This window comes from Rhipicephalus sanguineus, chromosome 9, assembly GCF_013339695.2.
Source record: "Rhipicephalus sanguineus isolate Rsan-2018 chromosome 9, BIME_Rsan_1.4, whole genome shotgun sequence".
In the NCBI taxonomy this organism is placed as follows: Eukaryota; Metazoa; Arthropoda; class Arachnida; order Ixodida; family Ixodidae; genus Rhipicephalus; species Rhipicephalus sanguineus.
The window spans coordinates 39,344,757-39,367,868 of record NC_051184.2 but is presented as its reverse complement, the minus strand read 5'-3'; the positions used below and the strand labels follow the sequence as shown (position 1 = coordinate 39,367,868).

Below are 23,112 nucleotides of genomic sequence, written 5' to 3'. Positions count from 1 at the left end.
TGCTCTCTTGATCGTGGGCTTGTTATCAATTTTTTCATGATTTCACAGATCGAAAGTATGCGAAAGTTTCGTCTGCACATGACGACAAAGTGACTGAAGGGGCGAACTTATCGGGCAAAAAGAAGTAATAAATAAATGTGATGGTGTACAGCACGAGGGCGAAGCAATGCGCGAATATAGGCTTTTCCGCACATTGAAACCACTTAGAAACATGGGGTTGGATTCACAAAACCTCAGTGGCGTATCAACTCGTTCGCGAGTGGGGGGGGGGGGGGCTGGTGTCGCTCACTCTGTTTTTAATTTTTAATATCTGGGGTTTAACGTCCCAAAACCACGATACGATTATGAGAGACGCCGTAGTGGAGGGCTCCGGAAATTTCGACCACCTGGGGTTCTTTAACGTGCACCTAAATCTAAGTACACGGGCCTCAAACATTTTCGCCTCCATCGAAAATGCAGCCGCCGCGGCCGGGATTCGATCCCGCGACCTTCGGGTCAGCAGTCGAGTGCCATAACCACTAGACCACCGTGGCGGGGCATGTCGCTCACTCTGTCCGCCGTGTGTGTGTGTATATTATATATATATATATATATATATATATATATATATATATATATATATATTGCCCTGACAGTTTCGGCTGGAGGACCAGCCTTCTTCAAAGGATGTAAGTCCTTTGAAGAAGGACTTACATCCTTTGAAGAAGGCTGGTCCTCCAGTCGAAACTGTCAGGGCAAAATAAATATTTGTTTCCGATATTTGTAATATAAATATTTGTAATATAAATATTTGTTTCCGACTCGGCGACAATTCGCTATGGCGACAGTCCAGGCCAAAGCACGGGCTCCGAGAGCGAGCGGCGTTTACAAGAGGACGACCCACTAGGAGCCGCTGGAGAACGCAACCGTTTAACAGTACCAATTGCTTCGCCACAATTACCCCGGGTACGAAAAGGGAGCCGTCCGGCGACCTAACAGCTCGTCACTATGAGTGGGTCATAGTAGGCCTTGAGGCGCTCCACGTTGACTATGTCGCGCCCTCGACGGCGCATGTCCGAAGCTGGTTCGATGGGTTCGATCAAGTAGTTGACTGGGGATGTGCGCTCGACTACCCGGTATGGGCCTTCGTATTTCGGCAGCAGTTTTGAAGAGAGGCCACTTGCAGTGGTAGGAACCGAGAGCCATACGAGCGCTCCAGGGAGGAACGTGGGCTCAGAAGTGGTGGTGCCGTCGCGAATGCTCTTCTGCAGCTCTTGTTCCTGCGTCGTAAATGTCTTGGCAAGCTCGCGACACTCTTCAGCAAGCCTGGCTGTGTCAGAAATAGGCGCACACTCAGATGGATCCGGCTTGTATGGAAGTATCGTGTCGATGGTATGCGACGGGTGCCTTCCGTACAGTAAGAAAAAGGGTGAAAAACCAGTAGTGCTCTGAGGGGCGGTATTATAGGCGTAGGTGACAAAGGGCAGAATGGCATCCCAATTGGTGTGATCAGCGGCGACGTACATTGACAGCATGTCGCCAAGCGTGCGGTTAAAGCGTTCGGTTAGGCCATTCGTCTGCGGGTGGTAAGCAGTAGTTTTGCGGTGAACAGCATGGCACTCTTTCAAAATGGCTTCCACGACTTCCGATAAGAAGACACGGCCTCGATCGCTGAGAAGCTCTTGGGGTGGACCGTGACGCAGTATGAATCTATGTAGTAGGAAGGAGGCAACATCGCGCGCTGTAGCCGCTGGGAGGGCGGCGGTTTCGGCGTATCGCGTTAGATGGTCAACAGCGACGATGGCCCAGCGGTTACCAGCCGAAGTCAGAGGAAGGGGTCCATACAAATCGATGCCCACGCGCCCGAACGGACGGTTAGGGCAAGGTAATGGTTGTAGACCTGCTGGCGACACGTGCGTTGCAGGTTTTCGGCGTTGGCAATCGAGGCAGGAGCGAACGAACTTCTGCACGTAGCGGTACATCCCACGCCAGAAGTATCGTTGTCGTATGCGGTGGTAAGTTTTGGATACCCCAGAGTGCGCGCATTGCGGGTCAGAGTGGAAGGCTTCGCATATTTCAGAACGCAGACTGCGGGGTATGACTAGTAGCCACTGGCGGCCGTCGGCGTTGTAGTTGCGTCGGTGCAGGAGGTCGTCACGAACGGCGAAATGGTGGGCTTGACGACGCAACGCGCGAGTGGATGGTGTTGCCGACGGATCAGTGAGCAAGTCGATCAGCGAGGTGATCCATTTATCCTTTCGCTGTTCGGTAGCGATGGTGTGAACGTTGATTGAAGCAACAGCCATGTGAGATACTGAGCAGGGGGCATTGTCGTCAGGCAAGGGAGAGCGCGAGAGGGCGTCGGCGTCAGCATGCTGGCGTCCGTTGCGGTACAGCACGCGGATGTCGTAGTCCTGCAGGCGAAGTGCCCAGCGGGCGAGACGGCCTGAGGGATCCTTCAATGACGACAGCCAGCATAGTGCATGATGGTCGGTGACGACATCAAATGGGCGACCATACAAATAAGGTCGAAACTTTGTAAGGGCCCATATGATCGCCAGGCACTCTTTTTCCGTGACTGAGTAATTGGTCTCGGCTCTGGTAAGCGTACGGCTTGCGTATGCCACGACATATTCGGGGAACCCTGGTTTGCGCTGCGCAAGGACAGCGCCGAGGCCTACACCGCTGGCGTCCGTGTGTACTTCCGTTGGGGCCGTAGGATCGTAGTGGCGTAGGATGGGAGGAGACGTCAACAAACGACGGAGCTTTGCGAACGCGTCGTCACACTCGGACGACCACGAATTTAGGGGTCCGTTACTTACAAGGAGCTTCGTCAGCGGCGATATGATGGTGGCAAAGTTTCGTATGAAGCGTCGAAAGTACGAACACAGTCCTACGAAACTGCGCAGTTCTTTTACGGTCGTAGGTTTGGGAAATTCGGCCACGGCCCGAAGCTTGGCCGGATCAGGAAGGATTCCGTCCTTGGACACGACGTAGCCGAGGATTGTCAGCTGCCGTGCTGCAAATCGGCACTTCTTAAGATTCAGTTGGAGGCCGGCGTTGCGCAAACGCGTCAAAACATGCCGCAGACGTTGGAGATGCGTGGAGAAGTCCGGAGCGAAAACCACGACGTCGTCGAGGTAACACAAGCACGTGTGCCATTTCAAGTTGCGCAGAACGGTGTCCATCATGCGCTCGAAGGTCGCGGGCGCATTACACAGACCAAACGGCATGACGTTGAACTCGTACAAGCCGTCGGGCGTGACAAAGGCTGTCTTCGGTCGAGCGTCATCCGCCATGGGTACTTGCCAGTACCCCGAGCGCAAATCAAGGGACGAAAAGAATTCGGCTCCTTGCAGGCTGTCAATCGCGTCGTCGATTCGCGGCAGCGGATAAACATCCTTGCGAGTGATCTTGTTGAGCCGTCGGTAGTCCACACAGAACCGCACGGAACCGTCCTTCTTCGCAACGAGAACAACGGGAGAGGCCCATGGGCTGTCTGAGGGTCGAATAACGTCGCGTCGAAGCATATCGTCCACTTCCTCGTTAATGACCCGGCGTTCTGCGGGAGACACGCGGTATGGACGTTGCCGCAGTGGTGGTTGGGCGCCGGTGTCGATGCGATGCGTAACAGCGGAAGTGCGGCCGAGAGAAGTTTGCCCCACATCGAAAGAAGAACGAAATTCTTCCAGCAGGCACAGAAGTTGGGAACGCTGGACCGATGTGAGGTCGTCAGCAATGGAGGACCTAAACACATCAGCAGGTGACGAATCGGACGCGGAAACAGCACTGAGCGTACCGGAACTGGGACAGTGCGTGTCATCGGGTGCGTCCATAACTTGTGCGTCTTCGAGGGGTTCCACTCTGCCAAGACATTCCCCTCGCACCAACGTAACAATGTATGGAGATGGGTTGTTAACAAAAATAGCGGTGCTGCCCTGAGTGACTTGGACGGTCGCGAAAGGTACCAGCAAGCCTCTCCTTGTGCAAACGTGGTCAGATGGCGAAATGAGCGCAATGGTGTCGGAGAGACCGGCGCAGTCGACTGACACAGCCGTCGACGAGTTTGGAGGCACTTTGGTATCGTCTTTGACGAGGATCTTGCTCGATACCGACGAAGTGTCTGCCGGCGTCAGTTCTGAGAACGGGGAGAGTTCGATTTCGGCTTGTGCGCAATGAATTACGGCGTCGTGGCGGGAGAGAAAATCCCATCCCAGGATGACGTCGTGAGAGCATGCAGCAATTATAATGAACTCGACGTCGTACAAAACGTCCTGAATGACGACGCGAGCTGTGCATATTGCTGTAGGATGAATACTCTGGGAGCTCGCTGTACGGAGAGACATCCCAGAAAGTGGCGTCCTCACTTTTCGCAGTAATCGGCTCACTTTTGGTCCATAACGGATACGGCGGCTCCAGTGTCGACAAGGGCAGATGCGGGAACACCGTCGACAAACACGTCTATCACGTTCGATGGGCTTCGCTGAGGGCTTTCGCAGTTCGATAGCGTCGCAGCCCTTGCCTCCTGGACTGCGACGACTAGTTTTCCTGGTCGCGAGCGACCGGACGTGGGCGCATCGGCGACAGTGAGCGACGTCGTGGAGACGGAGAGCGCCGAGTAGATGGAGCTTGGCGTGACGTCGGCGACAGAGGTGTAGGTGGGGCGTAAAATGTGCGGTTTGACTGGCTGGTGGCGGGCGACACGACTTGAGGCGGTTGGACGCGATTGCAGTAACGCGCCACGTGGCCGGCGTAACCGCATGCGAAGCATATGGGGCGGTTGTCAGGTGTGCGCCATCGGTTTGCTGGAGCAGGGCCCGCCCATGGCGCAGAACGTGATTGACGGGGTGGCGACTGATATGACTGCATCGTTGGCTGCAGTCGTGGCCTCTGCATGACGTCGGCGTAGGTAGCCGGCACAGCCGCTTCGAAAGACTGATGTCTAGGGGCGGCTTCGGCGTAACTGTGTGGGGCTGCCGCGGGTATTACTGGGGACGTCCTGGCGACAACTTGGGCGTAACTGAGTGGTGCAGGAGCTGAATGGTGCTGGTGGTACTCAGGCATGACCTCCGCGATTTCCTGCTCAATCGCTCGACGGAGGGGAGGGAGAAGAGTGGTTGACGGCTGTTGAATGTACTGAGGTTGAGCAAAGTCCAGCAGCGAGAACTGGCGCGCAATTTCCTCGCGCACGAATGACTTCACCTCTGCGAGCAAGGCGGAGTGGTCGGATATGGTCGTCAAGCCAGCGAGCTCGGCGTCGCGGGATGGAGAGCGACGGGTCATCGACCGCTGCCGGCGCAGCTCCTCGTAGCTCTGGCAGAGCTTGATGACCTCGGCCACTGTGCTGGGGTTTTTGGCGAGCAGCATCGTGAAGGCATCGTCGTCGATGCCTTTCATAATGTGCCTCATCTTGTCAGATTCCGACATGGTGGCGTCGGCTTTCTTACACAAATCGAGGATGTCTTCAATGTAGCTGGTAAAGGTTTCGCCGGCCTGCTGAGCTCGTTCTCGCAAACGCTGTTCGGCCTGCAGCTTACGAACGGCAGGGCGGCCAAACACGTTGATGATGGCGGTCTTGAATTCGGACCACGTCGTAAAATCGGATGCGTGGTTGTTGTACCACAGGCCGGCCACACCCGCGAGGTAGAAAACCAAGTTGGTCAGTTTTCCCGCCTCGTCCCATTTATTGGGGACGCTCACGCGTTCATAGATCGCGAGCCAGTCCTCCACGTCGGTCCCATCTGCGCCAGTGAAGACTGGGGGGTCGCGGATACGAGGGACACCGGGGCATGAGGTCGGTGTAGGCGGAGGCGTCTGCTGGGCGGCGTCTTGAGGCATGGTAGCTGGTAGGGTACGGGATCGAAGCTCCAGAGGCATCGAATGGGAGCACAGCACCTCCACCAATTTGTTAAGCGGTTTATTGGACGGGACTCGGCGACAATTCGCTATGGCGACAGTCCAGGCCAAAGCACGGGCTCCGAGAGCGAGCGGCGTTTACAAGAGGACGACCCACTAGGAGCCGCTGGAGAACGCAACCGTTTAACAGTACAATTGCTTCGCCACAATATATATATATATATATATATATATATATATATATATATATATATATATATATATATATATATATGTAGAAAGAGAGAGAGAGAGAGACTATATATGCTCTCAGTTTGGCATGATTTTTATATTCTAAAGATGATTGGATGATTTCCTTTTCAGAACTGTTGTCTGAATCTTCACAGATAGTGCAGCCTGGGCCGCCCTATACTGCGATAACACAGCAGTGTTTAATACCATTTTGGAAATATTACCGTCAAGTTTACAATGTACAGCCACATTTAACCTGTTATTCATCTGAGCATTCCATCTGCAAACGTCACAGCCTCAGTTGGGCGTTGTAAATACGATGAGTATGAAGAACCTGCTATAAAAACATGTGGCTGACAAAGCAAGGTTCTTTGCAGAAGTATTGAGAATAAGCCGGGTGCCGATTTCTTTATTGTTAGAGCCCTCTAATATAAAGTGTGTCCAAAGAAGAAGACCAAGTTCAGTCAATTAATATTTATGCAAATCGCACTGACCTGGTTCTGTATAACATACGATAATAAATGACTACAAATTTATATACTAGATATCGTTTCTTACCCTCCTACTTTTCCCAGCTTGGAGGGGTGGAAAGGAAAACGGCGAAGTGGCCCTTTACTCCTCTCCTTCGCCTCATTTAAGAAAATTTAGCCTACGTAAACTGTCCAAGGTCAAACTTTCTTTGAAAAAAAAAGCGGTTGATTCTAACACTGAACTACCCCGCATTGTTTGCTTCCGGATAGGTCGTTAGCTGTTAATGATCGGTTGAAATTTTCTGGGTTATGCGACAGCACCTGCTCGTAAAACGACGCAACAAATTACGCGTAAGTGATCCACCGCTTAATTAGCATTTACGCATGGCTACGTAAAAAATTAATAATAATAAACTGTTTTCAATACAGTGTATTGTTGGTCATTGGTTTTTCCCTATTCGTCAAAAAATTTCCGTGTGCCATAAAACTGTCTCCTTGTTACGCGACGCCACAAGACTGCGAAGTGTGCACAATAAGCAGCGCATGACTGTGCTGAACAATAACTAATTTTTTTTTTGAATAGCCAGACAGTGTCTCATTCCGAACGTAACTCAAGAAGGCTGCCCGCCAATCACATTGACAGTGGCTACTTATAGCAGCGGGCGAGATGGATTCCTATGTGTATAAAAGAGACTTTCAGTTGTAGTAGAAGGATGCTGAGCTGTTGTTGCGCGTATAAACTCCGTGTGAACTCATCGTTGCTGACAGAGAGGTAAAGAGAGAAATAAACATTATTAGGAGCAGACACAATCCTTTGCAGGTGGGCAGCCTTCTTAGTCCAGAAAACCGTGGATGCTGATCATCTCCCTGGTGAGGTAGATCAAGTAACGGGACAAACTTGAAAGCTCGGCTTCTCAATGTGCTCGAGTCCACTGCCTTGTTACAAACCGCCGCGATGGCTGCAGGCTGCTACCATATGATAAGCAAGGTGTAGCAGGCTAATCAGAGACTAGTGGGAATTTTTTAGGGGCGAAGCTCCTCTTAGTCTAACCTTGTCACGTCTCCGTTGTCCGGCGTAACCACCTTTGCAAACTGCCCACTCCTTCGTCTTTGCAAACATCCCACTACGACCCATCACCGATCCTTTGCAAACTGCCCACTACTTCGTCTTTGCAAACATCCCACTACGACCCATCACCGATCTATCACTTCACCGACCATAAAGCCGTTATAATGAAGGGGGAACGGAAGCCACGTTTAGCTACCACTTACTATTAATAAAATTTCTTGTATAAATATATACAGTGTCACGTCTTTGATGACGTACTGGGCTATCGCTTTGATTACTGCTGGGCGAAACCACTGAAGATTTCACGGTGTAACCATGATTGCTTCAGGAGCTTCGCTCAAGCTCTTCATCATTCACCCGTGGATATGCTGTGAATTTTCTTTAGCTCGCCTGGCTCGGCACAACTAAAATACTCGACACTGCTGCACACTCGTCCACTCACAGCAGCTTGGATAAGAAGCAGCGGCGATGCTATCCGTTTTCAAAGGAAGAAACTACATTTCCTGAAAAAGGGGAGCATTTGATCGGGCTATAGAACGTTTACGTGGTTCCCGCGCGTATTTGCGTCGCTGATTACTTAAATTTCAGGCCAGGCAGAGCAAAATAAGATCACGACAGATTGCTGTAATGTTATAGACCCCCTGCTGAGCGTTAGCTTGCTCTGCAATGCTCGAGCGCAAGGCGCGAAAGCGTGGAATAGGTGGACCGCACCGCAGGTAGCCTACAGTGCGTGGTCATGACACACGCAAGACTGTCGTCACCGCAGAATCGTAGGACACATTTTGTTACATAATTGCGTTATTGCTGCCTTCATGTAAAACTTTGCCTTGCTTGTTAGTTTCCCAGTCTGCAGCCGACAATGACCACTGTCAAAAGTGGGGAACATTTCTCAGTGAGGGGGGGGGGGGGGCTAGCGCCCCCCTTGCCCCCCCGGTAGATACGCCTATGCAAAACCTCTCTTTCGTAAGTGCGTTTTCCCATCGGTCAACTGGCTATGTTAATGGTACGACCCGTATCGTGATTGGCTGAGATATTCTCTTTAGAAAATTTTTAGCATAAGACGTTCTTGTGAATACGGGCCATGCTCTCCTGTTACATAGTAATACGCTAATACAATGCTAGATCGGAAGTTTCTTGGAGCTGCGTGCTTCCTGATGTTATCGACACATTCAGTCGTGGCTAGAGTGCCTCGATGTCCTCCTCGCCCGCCCCTCCGTAGAGAGTGGGGACATCCATTGACTGAGCTCCTGTCGCCAAAACTGGTTTTCGTAGTGCTGTCCGCCATTTTCACGCCGAGCGTGCGTGTCGAGACGTGGCTACAACGTGGCGGTAGTCGGCAGGAATTTGATGCGGGTGTAACTACGGCGTTCTTTGTTGCGCTTTCACGCAAAATGCCTGGCTCCTTTGTGCAGTGGCGTAGCCAGGGGGGGGGGGGGGGGCACACCAATCCCGTGCCCCCCCCCTCCCGAAAATTTTTTTCCCATGGGATACAGCGCACAATAAGACACTCGATCCCACTTATCTGCCCAGACCCAATGTCGGATCAAAAAGGTACCCCCCCCCCGAAAAAATTTCTGCCTACGTCACTGGCTGTGTGCCACTGTGCTCAAACCACTCGAGCAATGGTTAGCTTTTGTTCAACTTTCCGAGGGACCCAAAAAGGAGAACTGTCTGGTAGCCTACAAACACCTCGTCCGTGTGAATTGTGAGTATTACGCAATTCCCTCAAAATATTTGTTTATTCTGCAATATTTTCATAGCACGAGGGTGGTGTCTGAAAGATTATCCCTTATACATCGCGTTCGGGAGAATGTTTTTTGGTGAGAAACAGCGCGGTTCGAAGTAATGCACAAGTTACGCTAACTCTTAGCTGTGAGTGTAAAGCATTCAGAAAACAAATCCAATTGTAAAGTTCTGCGCGTGTTTGTATCAGTTTTAGAAATAGAGTTTGGAATCCTAATTCGTACTCAGCGCACGAAAACTGCACGTGACGTGGAAGACTACCGAAGCTGTTTCTTTTCGTACGCTAAGAGGCTGGGATGGCATTCTGCATATTGTCTTCTCTAGTTATAGTAATGTGTTACCCAGGGGCGTAGCCAGAAACATTTTTCGGGGGGGGGGGGGGTCAACCATACTTTATGTATGTTCGTGAGTGCGTTTGTATGTGTGCGTTTGTATATATCCGCAAGCAAAATTGAAAATTTTAGGGGGGGGTTGACCCCCCCCCCTAGCTACAACCGAGAGCTTATTTTCGATGAAAATCACCCCCTGAGGTTGTGACTGCATACCTAAACAAGGTTCCGCGGCCGAAGTTGGCAGGATGCTGCCAGCAACACGCTGTGGATGAGCTGCTAATTTCAAACTACTCGAGGCTGAGGCTGAGCGTGCACCTGCGTGAAGTCGCGACGAAGGGAGCTAATAAGCACGCAAGCAAGACATTTGCAGGAGTGAGCCAGCAGTTAACTTTGAATTCGTGTGTTGGTGTATTAGGCACAACTGAGACATTTTCGTTTCTCCTTGTGATGTATATTGTTCTTTTTTTCGCTTGTCAAGTAGAGCCGCAGAGGGATATTGCTATTTTACGTGTTGAAATTTATTATATTGTTATTTTGCTAGCTTATTATCTTTTGCCTCAGGAGTTCTGCCAAATCCGTGTGACAATAAATGATAATAGATAAAATATGCAATTGGGTCAAAATATGCTCACAGCAATCACGTATTCATTGGTCATTTGTTAATTGGCTACATTTACTTTCGACATTTGCTCAAGTAACTTTGTCATCTTTGCTGCATAATGACTGTTTTGAACCTGCGCAGCTTCGACGAGCAAATCTTCCTGAAGAGCGGAAATGCCAAGTAATATGGTGATTCGATCTTCAATTACCCATCGCTCTACAATAAAGCCTAAACAACGCGTTATTTTACACCCGCAGAGAAAGATCAACCGGTGTCAAAGGACGCCGTTTTCGTTTTAAAGTAAATTGCGTGAAGCGGCGAATTTCATGGTGCTGTTAGACTGTAAACTATCAAAAATAATATTTAATAAACCATGATAACACATTAATGTATTTCCGCAGTATTATAGTCTACGCAAAGCCTCCGTACCGCCAGCAAACAGCTCACACGCGCGCCGTCAATGCGCCCCTAGATCGGAGCCGGCGTGAAAATGGCGGACGCCGTAGCAGACGACGCGGTTGTCTCCACTCCCTACGGAGCGGTGGGCGAGGAGGACATCGAGGCACTCTAGTCGTGGCTCGCGCCGAGCGACAACTTTTAGTTGGTGAAAACCCCCCTATCGCAAAAAAAAAAAAAAACTCACAGGGTCCCTTATGCATTCATTTAAAACGACTCCAAGGCAAAAGCCATCTCCTTCTTCTTCTCGGTCGGTCTATTGAATCTTCCCGCCACCATTCGAAAGCTTTCTGCACCTAACGTGGTTTCGCACTGCCTCCAAGATCGGAGGCACCTGTCCTGGTTCTGCATTGCCTCCGTGATCGGACCGCCTTGGACCAAGCTACGATGTCATGCGATGACGTCATCATGCGACGTGACGCCATGATGAGGTCACATTGTCACCGTCTGTGACGTCATCGTGACCTTATATGGTGACGTCCTCACGTGACGATGATTTCTTGCATCACTCGTCCGCGACGCCGCGGAATGCCGCCAACGCGGGACACGACGGTCAAATTTCGCGTTTGATGGGGCATCTAAGGCTTTCGCCTTACAAGAAAAACATACTCGCTCTCTCTATCTCTTTTTTCCCTTCGATTCACGCTGCGCAATATTCTTTAGTCATTTCGCTTTCCTCCACGCAACCGCACGCGACCAGCGAACGAGCGGACTAAGAATGCGCGGGGTGGGCGCGCGGTGGCGCCACTTGCCGAGCGTAAGCACCTCACCGCATCTCGAGTTTGTCTTTGCTGCACGTCGTTTATGCATTGCGTGGAAGCTTGCACCTTGAAGACGAACTGCACGTTTCATTTCTTGCATCTTATTAAATGGGCTATTGACACGACCACAGTTATAAAGGGAACAACAACAGACGTAATCATTATCACTGATGGTGTAAAAGCGAGCGAACATCGTTGTCGAAAGATAAAACACACATTTGCGAGACGTACTGAGTTTCGAAGTTCTCTTTGCCGTAATGCTACGGTGCACCCTGGCAAAGTCTATGCGATCATAATGGCGTGCAATCAGCAAAGAATTTGCGCGCGCGCCCTAGTGTGTGTTACAAAGGTGTTTATCGGATAAGGCGCCGTGAACAAGATGTAAGATAAGGAGTGTAGGGAGCACACGGGTACCGATGTGAAGCCCCTGGGCGCAAGCTCTTTAACGAAAATAAATGATGTACTTAGATAGAGCTGCGGTATGATCTTTCATATCATCATTTTTTCTCAAATTTATTTGGACATTTTACAAAGTGCCCACGAAGGGGGCAAAAGGACAGTGTCTGTCTCCAGACTTGGCCCACTCTTCGTGAGGCACTTCGGGCAAGTACAGAAAGAGAGAACAGACAAATATACATTAAATGCATACAAACAAATAAAGGAGGAACACTACAACAATAGAAGCATGTAAACAAAGGTGGAAGCAAACTGCTCCTCGTCTGAAAAGGTTACGAAATATAATGTGATGGAAACAACTTAGCACATACTCAAATACATAAAAATGCAAATGTGACATGGAAAAACAATAACTTAATAGACTAAACACGTGCGACACAGGCGCGTTTAATTTATTACGTTCGCAATTCTTTTCCTAAAATTTGTAATGTTTGTGATCTCCCTAGCGTATTAAACTATTTCAGGGATCTTGTAAAACGAAACGATTTGATTATCAATTAACTGTACGCCGTACTTACAGTCCGACACATTGGCCCGACCAATGCAACGGTACAGAAATTATGCACATCTGTGCTTAAATGTGTATCAGAAAGTATTTGAAAGCTTTCTCTAATTTTCTTAAAGATTACGCAGGCTATTTGGAGGCTATATCACCCCGGGAATCTGCAACAATAACTCGACGCCAGGACACACTATTGTCCGTATCGAGGATAAGCTTGGATAATGGGAAATTAATACTCTTACCACAGGCGAAAGGATGTCATCGTCAGCGCATAGCACGAACTCGCAAGAAGTGTGGATACGGATACTCTGTTCAGCGCACTGCAATGCGTAGTCGTGCGTGAAATAGAGATGGGGGAGGCGCCCCCCTCCTAATCATCTAAGGGGGGCGCCAGGTCAGCCCCATATCTTTATTCGGTCGGACTTGTGCCGTCATCGGTTATTGTGTAGGGTTATGGCCATGCAAGTCACAAGATAACGGTGGTCGAGTACTCACCTAGTCACGTGAGAGGGGTAGCGCAATGTCTGCCCCATACTTTAACTTAATAGGGACGGAGGGCGGCATAGGCGTGCGCAGAGGAACCCTGCGCGTGCCTATGCCTACGCCTACGGCGCATCCTTGTTTTGAGATGTGCTAAACACATTTGTTACAGCCTCCCTCAAAGACTTAGCGTACGTAACAAATTAACGCGAGCATCATATGCTCCGCTAAGGCGGGCCACTGTCACCTGATGATGGAGTGGCTGCCGCAGAACCCTGGAAGCGGACGATTAAGAGCTAGAAGCGACATCAAAATGTTCACTCACACTTTGAAGCAGTGCGCCGCGCTGACGAGCCACTTGGACGCTATGAGCGTGGCCGTGCAGCGGTATCCGTTCGGCTCGTCACGGGGCATGCGCAGTTGGGCGATCCAGGTCCACCGGTCCATCGATGCCTCCGTGCCGCCCACGATCCGGTCCGTGTCGCTCGGGGCACTGCCGCAACTTGCCCGAAGACAGGGACGACATGGATCGGACACGTCATTTTACGGACAACGCAGCGACTTCGGTGCGAAAGCAGGCTCGCAGAGAACGCAACCAGCAGCAAAACTTTATACTTACCTTCATTCATATACTATAGCGTGCAATGCCGAGGAAGCCGCGCAGGAAGCTCTGTTATCATGAAATCGTGCGTCTACGCGCGTGTCGCGGTAAGCGCATCGTAGTTTCATATGCTACCGCGAGTCTGCCTCAGTTCGCGCCCGTAGCACCGCACGTCCGAGCCGAACATGCAGCCGCTCGCCAGAGCAATAGGAGGCCGGAAGAGGATACATGTAGCCGCATCTTCTGTTACAAACAGGCAAGATGCTGGAGTCACGTGATCAGACCTCGCTCGCGCTCAGAGGTCAAAGTGAGGGCGCGGAGCGTGGTGCTCCGAAAGAACCACCGAACGTACTCGGAGCGCTCGATTTTGACCATCCGAACGTGATGCGCGTCGCCAGAGTGCTCTGGAGCGCTCGAAAACGACCAGTCGAATGCACAAAAAGAGAAAGAGAGAGAGAGCAGAGAGGGTCTTTTGTCCCACAACAATAATCGTAATATATCTTGCGTGTCTTTCCTTGCATTATCGCCGCGCGCCCGGTCACGAATGACGTGCGCGTTATCATCAGCGTTACATATCATTCTTGCCAGGAAAGTGGCGAGCGTTGAGTTTTCAAGAAATGAAACGCGAGAAGGCCAGGTGACGATTATTGTTATGGGACAAAGAGACGCCCTTTTTACTCGATCTTTTCTTATAATGTAGAGTGCGGGCTGTACATAAGAACAAAAAAAAAAAGGCTTAAGAGTAACGAAAGTACACTTTAAAAAAATCGAGTATTCGGGAAGTATTTCTGCCACACAACCATAATCGTCATCCACGTCGCGTGCTTTCCTGGCGTTATCACCGTGGTCCCGGGACATCCAGGTCATGAACGGCAAGCGCTCTATCAGCGTGAGACCGCAAAGTGGCAAGAGCCGAGTTTTCATGAAAGGAAACGCGAGCAAGCCAGATAACGTTTATCGTTCCGTGGCAGAACTGTTCCCAAACACCCCGTCTTTCTTTTTCTTTTCAGTGTACATTGCTTTAAAACAAAGAATGAACTGCCGTTTGCCACAATTTGTTCTGCTAAAAACGCCGAACTATAATATTATCGGTGAAAACGCAGCCAATGTAAGAAGTCACGCTATAGCATCCAAAAAATCACACCATCTCCGCTAAAGGGGACCATGAGGCGATGCAAAGCAGCGTTTCAGCATGTCGAGCCCGCGTTTCAGAGGGGAAGTGGAGAGAGGGAGGAGAGAGGGAAGGGGAGAGTGGAAGGGGAGAGGGGAAAGGGAAGTGGGAGGGGGAAAGTGGGAGTGGGGAGTGGGATATGGGATGGGCAGAGGGGGAAAGTGATAGATGGGAAGGGGAGAGTGGTAATAGGAGAGGGGAGAGGGGAGGGGTTAAGGGAGAGGGGGAAGTGGGAGAGGAGGTGTGTGGAGAGGGTTCGTGCATGCGCAGTAGGGGTGGTCACGCCGCACACCACCACCGGATTGAACTCCGCCATAAGATGTTTCGCATCTAAAAGTTGAACGCTATGTATGAAATGTAGTACATGTGCCGTGGGAACGGATGGGTTCCGGGGCCATCGTATTGGGCTGTTTACCGTTTTGTGTGTTTAACTAAACGAACAGTGCTACGATATGGACGCGTAGACATGAAAACGGTTGCGCTCGTGCGTTGGACGCTTCGTGACCTTGCTAATTTCACGTCACGACATACAAAACTAAGAAAACATTCATTTAAGAGCCCAGGATGGCGGCACCCATGTGTGGAAAGTAAAATCGCCGAATGTTCAGCGCAAGCTCCAACCCACCTCCCCGCAGCGAGATGTCCTTCGCCTCAGTAAGAGAGTCGTGTCAGCTGGAATCCGCTTTTAGTCTAAGCGTTCTTGCTCTAATGATGTCTAAGCTATATGCTTATGCGAAAATAAAAGTTCGTTGTTTTTAAGCTGAGGTATATTGTCTGTCGCTGAGCAAATAATACCACGGCCACCTGTGTAAGTTGCCATTACGCTCAAGATTTTCCCGGAAACCAGCGATACGGAGATATGTCTGTGAGGTAAAATCAACCGCCTTAACCTCCCTAACGTCGCGAGCAAACCTGTAAATTTTTGACGTTCTGATGGCGGGCTGCCCCTGCGGGGGAGGATCGGCAGGGCAGCTAAAGAGAATGTGGTCTAAAGTGGCGGGCGGCTCTATATACATGGGAGCAATGGAAGGCCCTCCTTGCATCGCAGGATCTGGACGCACAGCTTCGCTCTTTGAACCCGGGGTGCCACTGCCCTGGCCCTGCGTGGTCTGGACACATAGACGCAATGTGATGGCCGTGCGGTGGTCCAGGGCCCGCAATAGGCCCAAACTCACTCGCCCGATAAAGTTTTTCCTTCCTTCCTTCTGACGATCTGAGCATCAACTTGACCTCTTCCAACAGGTGTCGAGTGGATAGGGGGACTGCTTACCGCTCCCCCATCGAATAGTACCTAATACCCAAGATATCAAGCACTTTCGCAGCGATAGTTCTTGGACATGTACAAAATCCAGAAAATGGCTCGTTGCGTGAGTCTGACCTTCAAGGTCGTGCCAGCTACACGCGCCTGTCGTGTCGCTGCACCGCCGGCCATAGAGCTTCGGCGGAACGCTGGCGCGGCGCGTTCGCGAATACGAACAGCGGCCGCCCCTCCTAATCGTCTAAGGGGGGCACCAAGTCTGCTCCACAGCTTTACTCAGACGGAGCTGCCTGACATTGTTGAAAGTGCAGGGTTATGGTGATCAAGATATTTTACAGTGATGGCGGTCGAGAAGACCCGAAGTTGCATTCGAAGAAGTGTTCGTTTCCCACCTTAATCCCCGGAAAGCTGGGGACCCAAGGCGCAGGAAGTCATCACTTCTTTTTAGGGGCGAAGCTCCTTAAAGCGGCACCCGTTCGTCCCCGTCGTAGTGCGTAACCAGTCTTAACGCTAGTACCAGATCTTGACCTCCAAGGTGGTGCCGGTGGGAGATTTCTCCTGTGCGTTGTTGAACAATAAAAAATTCTCAGCGTGCGCGTTAACTAAAAGCCGAATTCTTCTGTCTCTCATTCCCCATTAGCAGCCATTGGCATGTTCCAGTAGGAAACGTTAGTAGAAGTAGAAGTGTAAGTGTTAGCTAAAAGCCGACTTCTTCTGTCTCTCATTCCCATTAGCAGCCATTGTTTACCTCCAAGGTAGTGCCTGGTGAGATTTCTCCTGTGCGTGATTAAACAATAAAAATTTTGTTCAAAACGCCGTTGATTGATGAAATAAACCAACGAAAGACGCCAGATGTTTTCTAAAATCAAAACGAAAAGACGCCAGATGTTTCTAAAGCAAAACGAAAAGACGCCAGCTGCTTAACGAAAGACGCCAGATGTTTTCTAAAGCAATGGTTTTCTAAACAACGAAAATTCACAGCGTACATGTAAAATTAAAGTGAGCTGCAAGTCGTCCTAACTCTCATCGAACCTTTAGTATAAACGCGCCCGATCTCATGTCGGTGATGATGTACTGGGCAGAATTCACGGAAGATTCACGGTTTACTGATGAACCTCCGCAGCTTCGCCCACTCATCATCATTCACTCCGTGGATATGCTGTGATTTTTTCATTCTTGCACTTACGAAGCTTGCCTTCTTTGGGACTCGACCAACGGGGACGGGGGGGGGGGGATGAGGGAATTGGTAATAGAAAGAGGAAGAGAGAGATCAATGGCCTATATAGGCGAAGGTAAGGTTCATACAGTTCATATACGTACACAGCAGGTCGGAACACTGCGGTGCTGTTGACGGCCGAGACGGGGCACTCCTCTTCGTCGGTGCCGTCGCCGCAGTCGTCGTTTCTGTCACATAGCTGTTCATTGCTGGCGCAGCGGTACCCATTGCGGCAGCTCACGAGCTCGGCCGCGCACTCGACTGTAGGGACATGCGCAGCAGTTAGCACAGGTCAGTGAGAAATTTAGCTGTTGCGTTAAGAAGATTAGGAGTAAAAACTATATCATGTCACAGAAGGGGAGTCACCGGCGCCCACACATAGGCACCAACATATACGATTTTAAGAGTTACATGGTGCACGGTGAAGAACACTGAGTGGTCAAGGTTAATCCACGTAGTCTTCCACAATGGTCTGCCTCATGATCATATTGTGGTTTTGGCCCGTAAAACACCGAAAATTGACAGGAATACAAGGCTCGCGGGGTGGCATGAGCCGGCGTCAGGGGCGTATAGGCAGAATTTTTTTTTTTTTTTGGGGGGGGGGGGCACCTCCTTGATCTAAAGTGGGGGCCGGACAGGCAGATGTGGTCGAGTGTCATTTTGTGTTCTGTATGCCGTAGCAAAAAAAAAAAACGGGGTGGGGGCACGGGCCTGGTGTGCCACCCCCTGGCTACGCCACTGGCCGGCGTTGCTTATTAAGAAAGCCTTAGGCGCCTCATCAAAAGCGACAAGAAACCGTCAGCGTCTGCGGCGGCGTCGTCAGCATGAGTGAAGCAAAAAAATCAGCATCATGCGAGACGTTACCGTACGACATCATCATGACGTCACAGTTCAACAAAATTTGTGACGTCGTAGTGGCATCATCATGTAATTACGTAACCTGACGTCACATGATGACGTCATCACACGACATCGGTGATTGGTCAAGGGCGGGCTGATCCCGGAGGTACTGCAAGAGGCACGTGAGATGCAGGAACTTTCTCAGGCAGTGCGAAACGACGTTGGGTGCAGAACACTTCGGAAGGAGGGTGGGGAACCAATACAATTGACTAAAAAGAAAAAAGAAGATGGATTTCGCCTTCGAGTCGTCTTGGGCAAATGCCTAAGGGACCTTGTAACATATTACCCGGCCTGTAGGCATGCTCGAAGTAGAACATGAAACCCTCGCCGACATGTATGGCGCGGAACTCGAGCTCCAAGTGAAGGGCTCCCGCCGACGTGATCAGCTCGGCGGGCACGTCAGCACCGCACAGGGTCGCCAACAACGGGGCCTCCCGTGAGTCGCCGTCGTGCACGTGCAGTTTGCTCTGGACGCAGTGGTCATCCAGCGAGAAGTACTGGCTCACCAGCCGCACCACCTGGCAGGAAGATAAAGAAAGAAAAAAAAATGTAGCGATAATTCTGCATGCTCTAATTCAGCGCTAATTCTGCGGTTAATGTAGCGCCAATGTCGTTCTTGTGTAGGCCTTGGTGTAGTTCTAAATCCTGCACTTAATGCAGCTCCACTACCGTGAAACTTGACGAAGTGCTTACGTAGCACGGGCAACCCGGCGATTCGCTTGGCAATCACGGGCTTGCCGAGGCGGTGGCGCCCTCTCTCGAGCGGCTCGGGTATCAGCCACATGTTTCAAAAGCACTTTTCGCGATTTTAGGTAAATTCTTGCGAATAATTCTTGGTTATTTCTGTAGTCTATATAATTTTAGACCTCGTCAGTTTATTTTGAACTGGTTTTGAGCATTTTTAGCCTTGTTTTAGGCCCTGTATTGACCACTGCGTGACCATGCGCCGTGAGACGGTGGACGACAAGCCGAGCCCTCAAAATGCCACGCGCCTAAAATAGTAGACAACTGAACCATTAGATGACAGAACTCACAACCGGCTATGATTAACCTTGATTCGCCATGGATTGCTCCGCCACGATGGTCTAGTGGCTATGGCGCTCGACTGCTGACCCGAAGGTCGCGGGATCGAATCCCGGCCGCGGCGGCTACATTTTCGATGGAGGCGAAAAAGGTTTGAGGCCCGTGTACTTAGATTTAGGTGCACGTTAATTAAAGAACCCCAGGTAGTCGAAATTTCCGGAGCCCTCCACTACGGACGGCGTCTCTCATATTCATATCGTGGTTTTGGGACGTTAAACCCCAGATATTATTATTTCGCCATGAATTGTCTTGCACAGCGCCAGGGCGCAACAAGAACGACAGATGGTGTGTTCCAACACACACGAAGTGAACGTTTACTGCAAAGGACAAACGTGAACGGGCTCCTCAAAAATGCGCACTAGCGGCAAACAAAATTGGTAGGTTTTTAGTTGAACGAGCAACCAGCAACAATCCTGTTTCTCTTCCAACCACTCCCGGTGTAGCACTGACTTCCGTGTTCCGAATACTCAATAAACTGTCAGTATTATTAATTAAGATTAATTGAATGAGTTCATTGAAAGAGCACACGGTTTTCTTGTGAGCAGCTGGGATCGTTGCGGCACCTGGCGGAGGAGATCTCAACCACGCGCTTCTTTCTACGTGGCCTCCGAGATCCGCTTCGGATCTCGGAGGCCAAATAATACACACGAACACCGAGGTGCCACCGTGCGATTGCCACTACGTACCAGACACCTATGGCAAGGTTTAGGGTCGCCTTCATTTTTTTTTGTTTGCATACCGGTTTCTGTTGCGCATGCGAATGCACGTTCGCGCATATGCCGTGTGCAGTAAATGTTCAATTGAAAGTCAGCGCTGCCCGCGCGTGCTTCTGTGTCGTCTGTATTGCACCTTGCACTGGACAAGTGAATTAAAAGACGAGTCAACCACTGGGGTAATATTGAAGACGTTGTTACTGTAATAGCAGTGGTAGGCCAGCATAACCAACAGTTAGCCAACAGTAGGCTACACAACCATCATTTAGCCACCATCACTCGAAGCAAGCCAACAGTACTGAATCAATAATGCCAGCGAACACACACTACAGACTACACCCAACGACACGGGACAACCGCTATAGACTTCAACTCAAATGTTGTTCAACGCAACTAGACTTCAACTGTTGAAAGCTAGCGGTTGCCCTGAGTCGTTCTGCGTAGTCTGTAGTGTGTGTTCGCTAGTATTGTGGATTCATTGAGGCAGTACCAACAAGCCCAGCTAAATGCATTAACAAGTCAGCAATAGCTCTGTGTGCCAGCAGTTTGGTGCAAGTCAGATAACTGTACATGAAATGGTTGTTTAGCGGCGTGCCGCAAGCAAAAACCAACTGAACAACCAGAAGTCCGCGCACTTGGGTGGATCAAAGATCTAAATACTCGCTTCGCTTGGATCTTTGTTTTCCTTGTAAAAAGGAGCAAGTGGGACTATTAACACAGTGATTGCGCTAATTACCATTTATGGTTTGTCTTTTCGTTTTTCTTTTTTTGGTCGAAGTTGTATTTTGTATAGTTATCTCGTGTAAGGACAACTTTTCTTATTTTTTGTCATGGCAGATACAAGTTGAAGCCATCTCTTCGAGCTCGTGAGGTCACGCGTTCCCGTGTTGCGAGTCATATTGATCGCGACTGCGCGTGTTTATTTTCTGCCCAACGGTGTCGAGAGCATTTGACGCCTGCTTCTTTCTGAACCCCAATTCTCAAACTCTGCTGCTCTTCCGAATCAAACAGCAACTAACCCCAAAGCGACTCAGGGGCCCATAGTCCTGTATTCTTATTGCTTCGCCATGAAGTTGTTTCTCAGCAAGGACTCCATACTTCGCAACAGTCTCTGATAACTGTGACAAGAAAATTTTGATTTGAACATTTCATTGATGTAGCACGAGGAGGTCGGAATGAAGCATGGAGGAAGAAAAAAAAAAAAACTAGGAGGCAGCGTCATGTGATTCCGCTAGCCTCGACAAGGCAATATCCCCTGACGCCTCCCCTCCCGACCAGCGTGCGGTGCCTCCGGGGCAGTATTCGGCCTTCGCCGCGCCCGCAGAAGATGCAGCCAAAGCGAGCCGACCAATCGCAGCGCTTGCCTGACACGTGACTAGGGCCCATTTGTTCCTTAATTTTTTTATGACAAGGATTCGAGATTGTCACGTGATGCTCCTTCCTAGCTTTTTTTCCCCTTCCTTCGTGGAATAAAATATCTACAGTAGGAACGACCAGCATTGCTTCACGCTATTCGCGCAGCGCAATAACTACGGAGGTCAAAATATGTTCAGATGAAACTCACGCGCATAGCCAGTAGAACTACCGCGGATGGTTTCGATGACGTAAACGTACAGCAAGCGGCTACTGCGTCGTGCTCTAGCGTTAGGTGTCAGTGGTTACTATGATTTTGTAGTCGGTTGTGACCCCAGAATCAAAATAAGCTCCACCCAGAGGATCCTCAACCGCCTGGAGTGGTATCTTAATGGACACCTTATAGCCATTCCATGGTAAGAGTGGTATAGCGCTGTGAATCGTCTTTCTTCTTTTTTTTTTCTAAACACACGAGAGCAACACTCGTGGCAGTCTTTATAGTTCGCGAAGAGCAACATGTGAACATATCGCGGACAGCTGCATACATGTCTCCCATAGTAGAGTATAAAGTACTCCAAGTCATTTCCTTATTTCTCGAAATATAGGCACTGGGTATTCGAAGGTGATCACTTCCACATGTCTTAATTCCACGGTTGTCTCAATTAAGACATCGCCTTCAAAAATAAGTAGTGCCGGTCTGTATGCTGGCTCAAATGATCCTCAACGCAGTGACAGCGAAAACTTGGATAAAAAACTTCATAAGGTTTCGCGATCGAACCGGGTGCTTTAAAAATGGGGTTTCCATTTCCTTTCAAACGTTTCCGTCACGTATAGAACCAGAGTGGATATACCTTAGCCGAACTGTTGGTGTCCAGGGTCCACGAACAACGATGCACTCCAGCCCCCGCTGTCAGCTGCTTGATTTCGGCGTCGGCGTACGACGGACCGAACAGGTAGCCCTGCCTGGTAGCGATGTACGTGCCCCCGTTGCAGGCGGCGCTGGCGTTGAACTTGGGCACGTCCTCCAGCCGTGCTGCGAGACAGGTAGCATATCAATCTCTCTCAGAAAAAGAAAAAAAAATGGGGCAGCTCCGTACTAGTGGTGCGAAGACTGGGGAAGCAGCGGAGCTGGTGACGTTGTCATCGTCCTTTTGCTCCTCCTCACTCTCACTTTCCTTTCTTAGTCCTTGCTATGCTGTACTATACAGTACTATACTATGCTATGCCATGCTATACTATACTATGCTATGCTGCGCTATACTATGCTATACTAGGCTATACTATACTATGCTATACTATACTATGCTATACTATACTACGCTATACTATACTATACTATACTATACTATACTATACTATACTATACTATACTATACTATACTATACTATACTATACTACACTATACTGTGCTATGCTATGCTATGCTATGCTATGCTATACTATACTATACATACTATACTATAGTATACTATACTGTGCTATGCTATGCTATGCTATGCTATGCTATGCTATGCTATGCTATGCTATACGCGGCTAGTTCCACCCTAAGTGAAAGCTATATGAACTGCGGTGCAATGATTCGCCTGCAATTCCATTGTGTTTATATGCTCTTTTATTTTATTTTGTGTTCTTTTCTTGTGTTTACATGCGCTCTTCTGTTCCTTTCGTGTGATTACGTGATATTTTCTATCCTTTTCTGTTATTTACTTGAGATTATCTGATTTGTTTTGCGATTATCTATTTTCTGTTATGTGGTCTCCCCTTCCACTGTTTTTCCGCTGTTCGCTGCTCTGAGCGCGGTGCGATCTAACTCCCGGCGTTGGCATTTCACCGCCTTCGCTTCTCTTCCGCAGATCTGCGTCGAACTACCGACGCTGGCT

The 23,112-nt window shown here is 49.8% G+C and overlaps 2 protein-coding genes across 3 annotated transcripts in view; both read right to left on the bottom strand.

Moving 5' to 3' along the window:
• Window positions 1-23,112, bottom strand: part of LOC119405032 (low-density lipoprotein receptor-related protein 12) — a 49,696-nt gene that overhangs the window by 5,703 nt on the left and 20,881 nt on the right. The window contains exons 2-5 of one of the 2 annotated variants that reach the window (XM_037671783.2): window positions 22,083-22,264; window positions 18,369-18,600; window positions 17,287-17,443; window positions 13,262-13,438 (exon numbers count right to left, since the gene is read on the bottom strand). In XM_037671783.2, coding sequence (XP_037527711.1) covers window positions 13,262-13,438; window positions 17,287-17,443; window positions 18,369-18,600; window positions 22,083-22,264 — 748 coding nt within the window. The remainder of the gene's footprint in view (window positions 1-13,261; window positions 13,439-17,286; window positions 17,444-18,368; window positions 18,601-22,082; window positions 22,265-23,112) is intronic. The other variant, XM_037671784.2, reaches the window with a different exon arrangement.
• The window catches only part of LOC119405030 (uncharacterized), a 122,647-nt gene continuing 99,834 nt past the window's right edge, over window positions 300-23,112 (bottom strand). Inside the window, exon 5 of the transcript XR_007417520.1 lies at window positions 300-488. The gene's annotated coding sequence lies outside the window, so the exon portion shown is untranslated. The remainder of the gene's footprint in view (window positions 489-23,112) is intronic.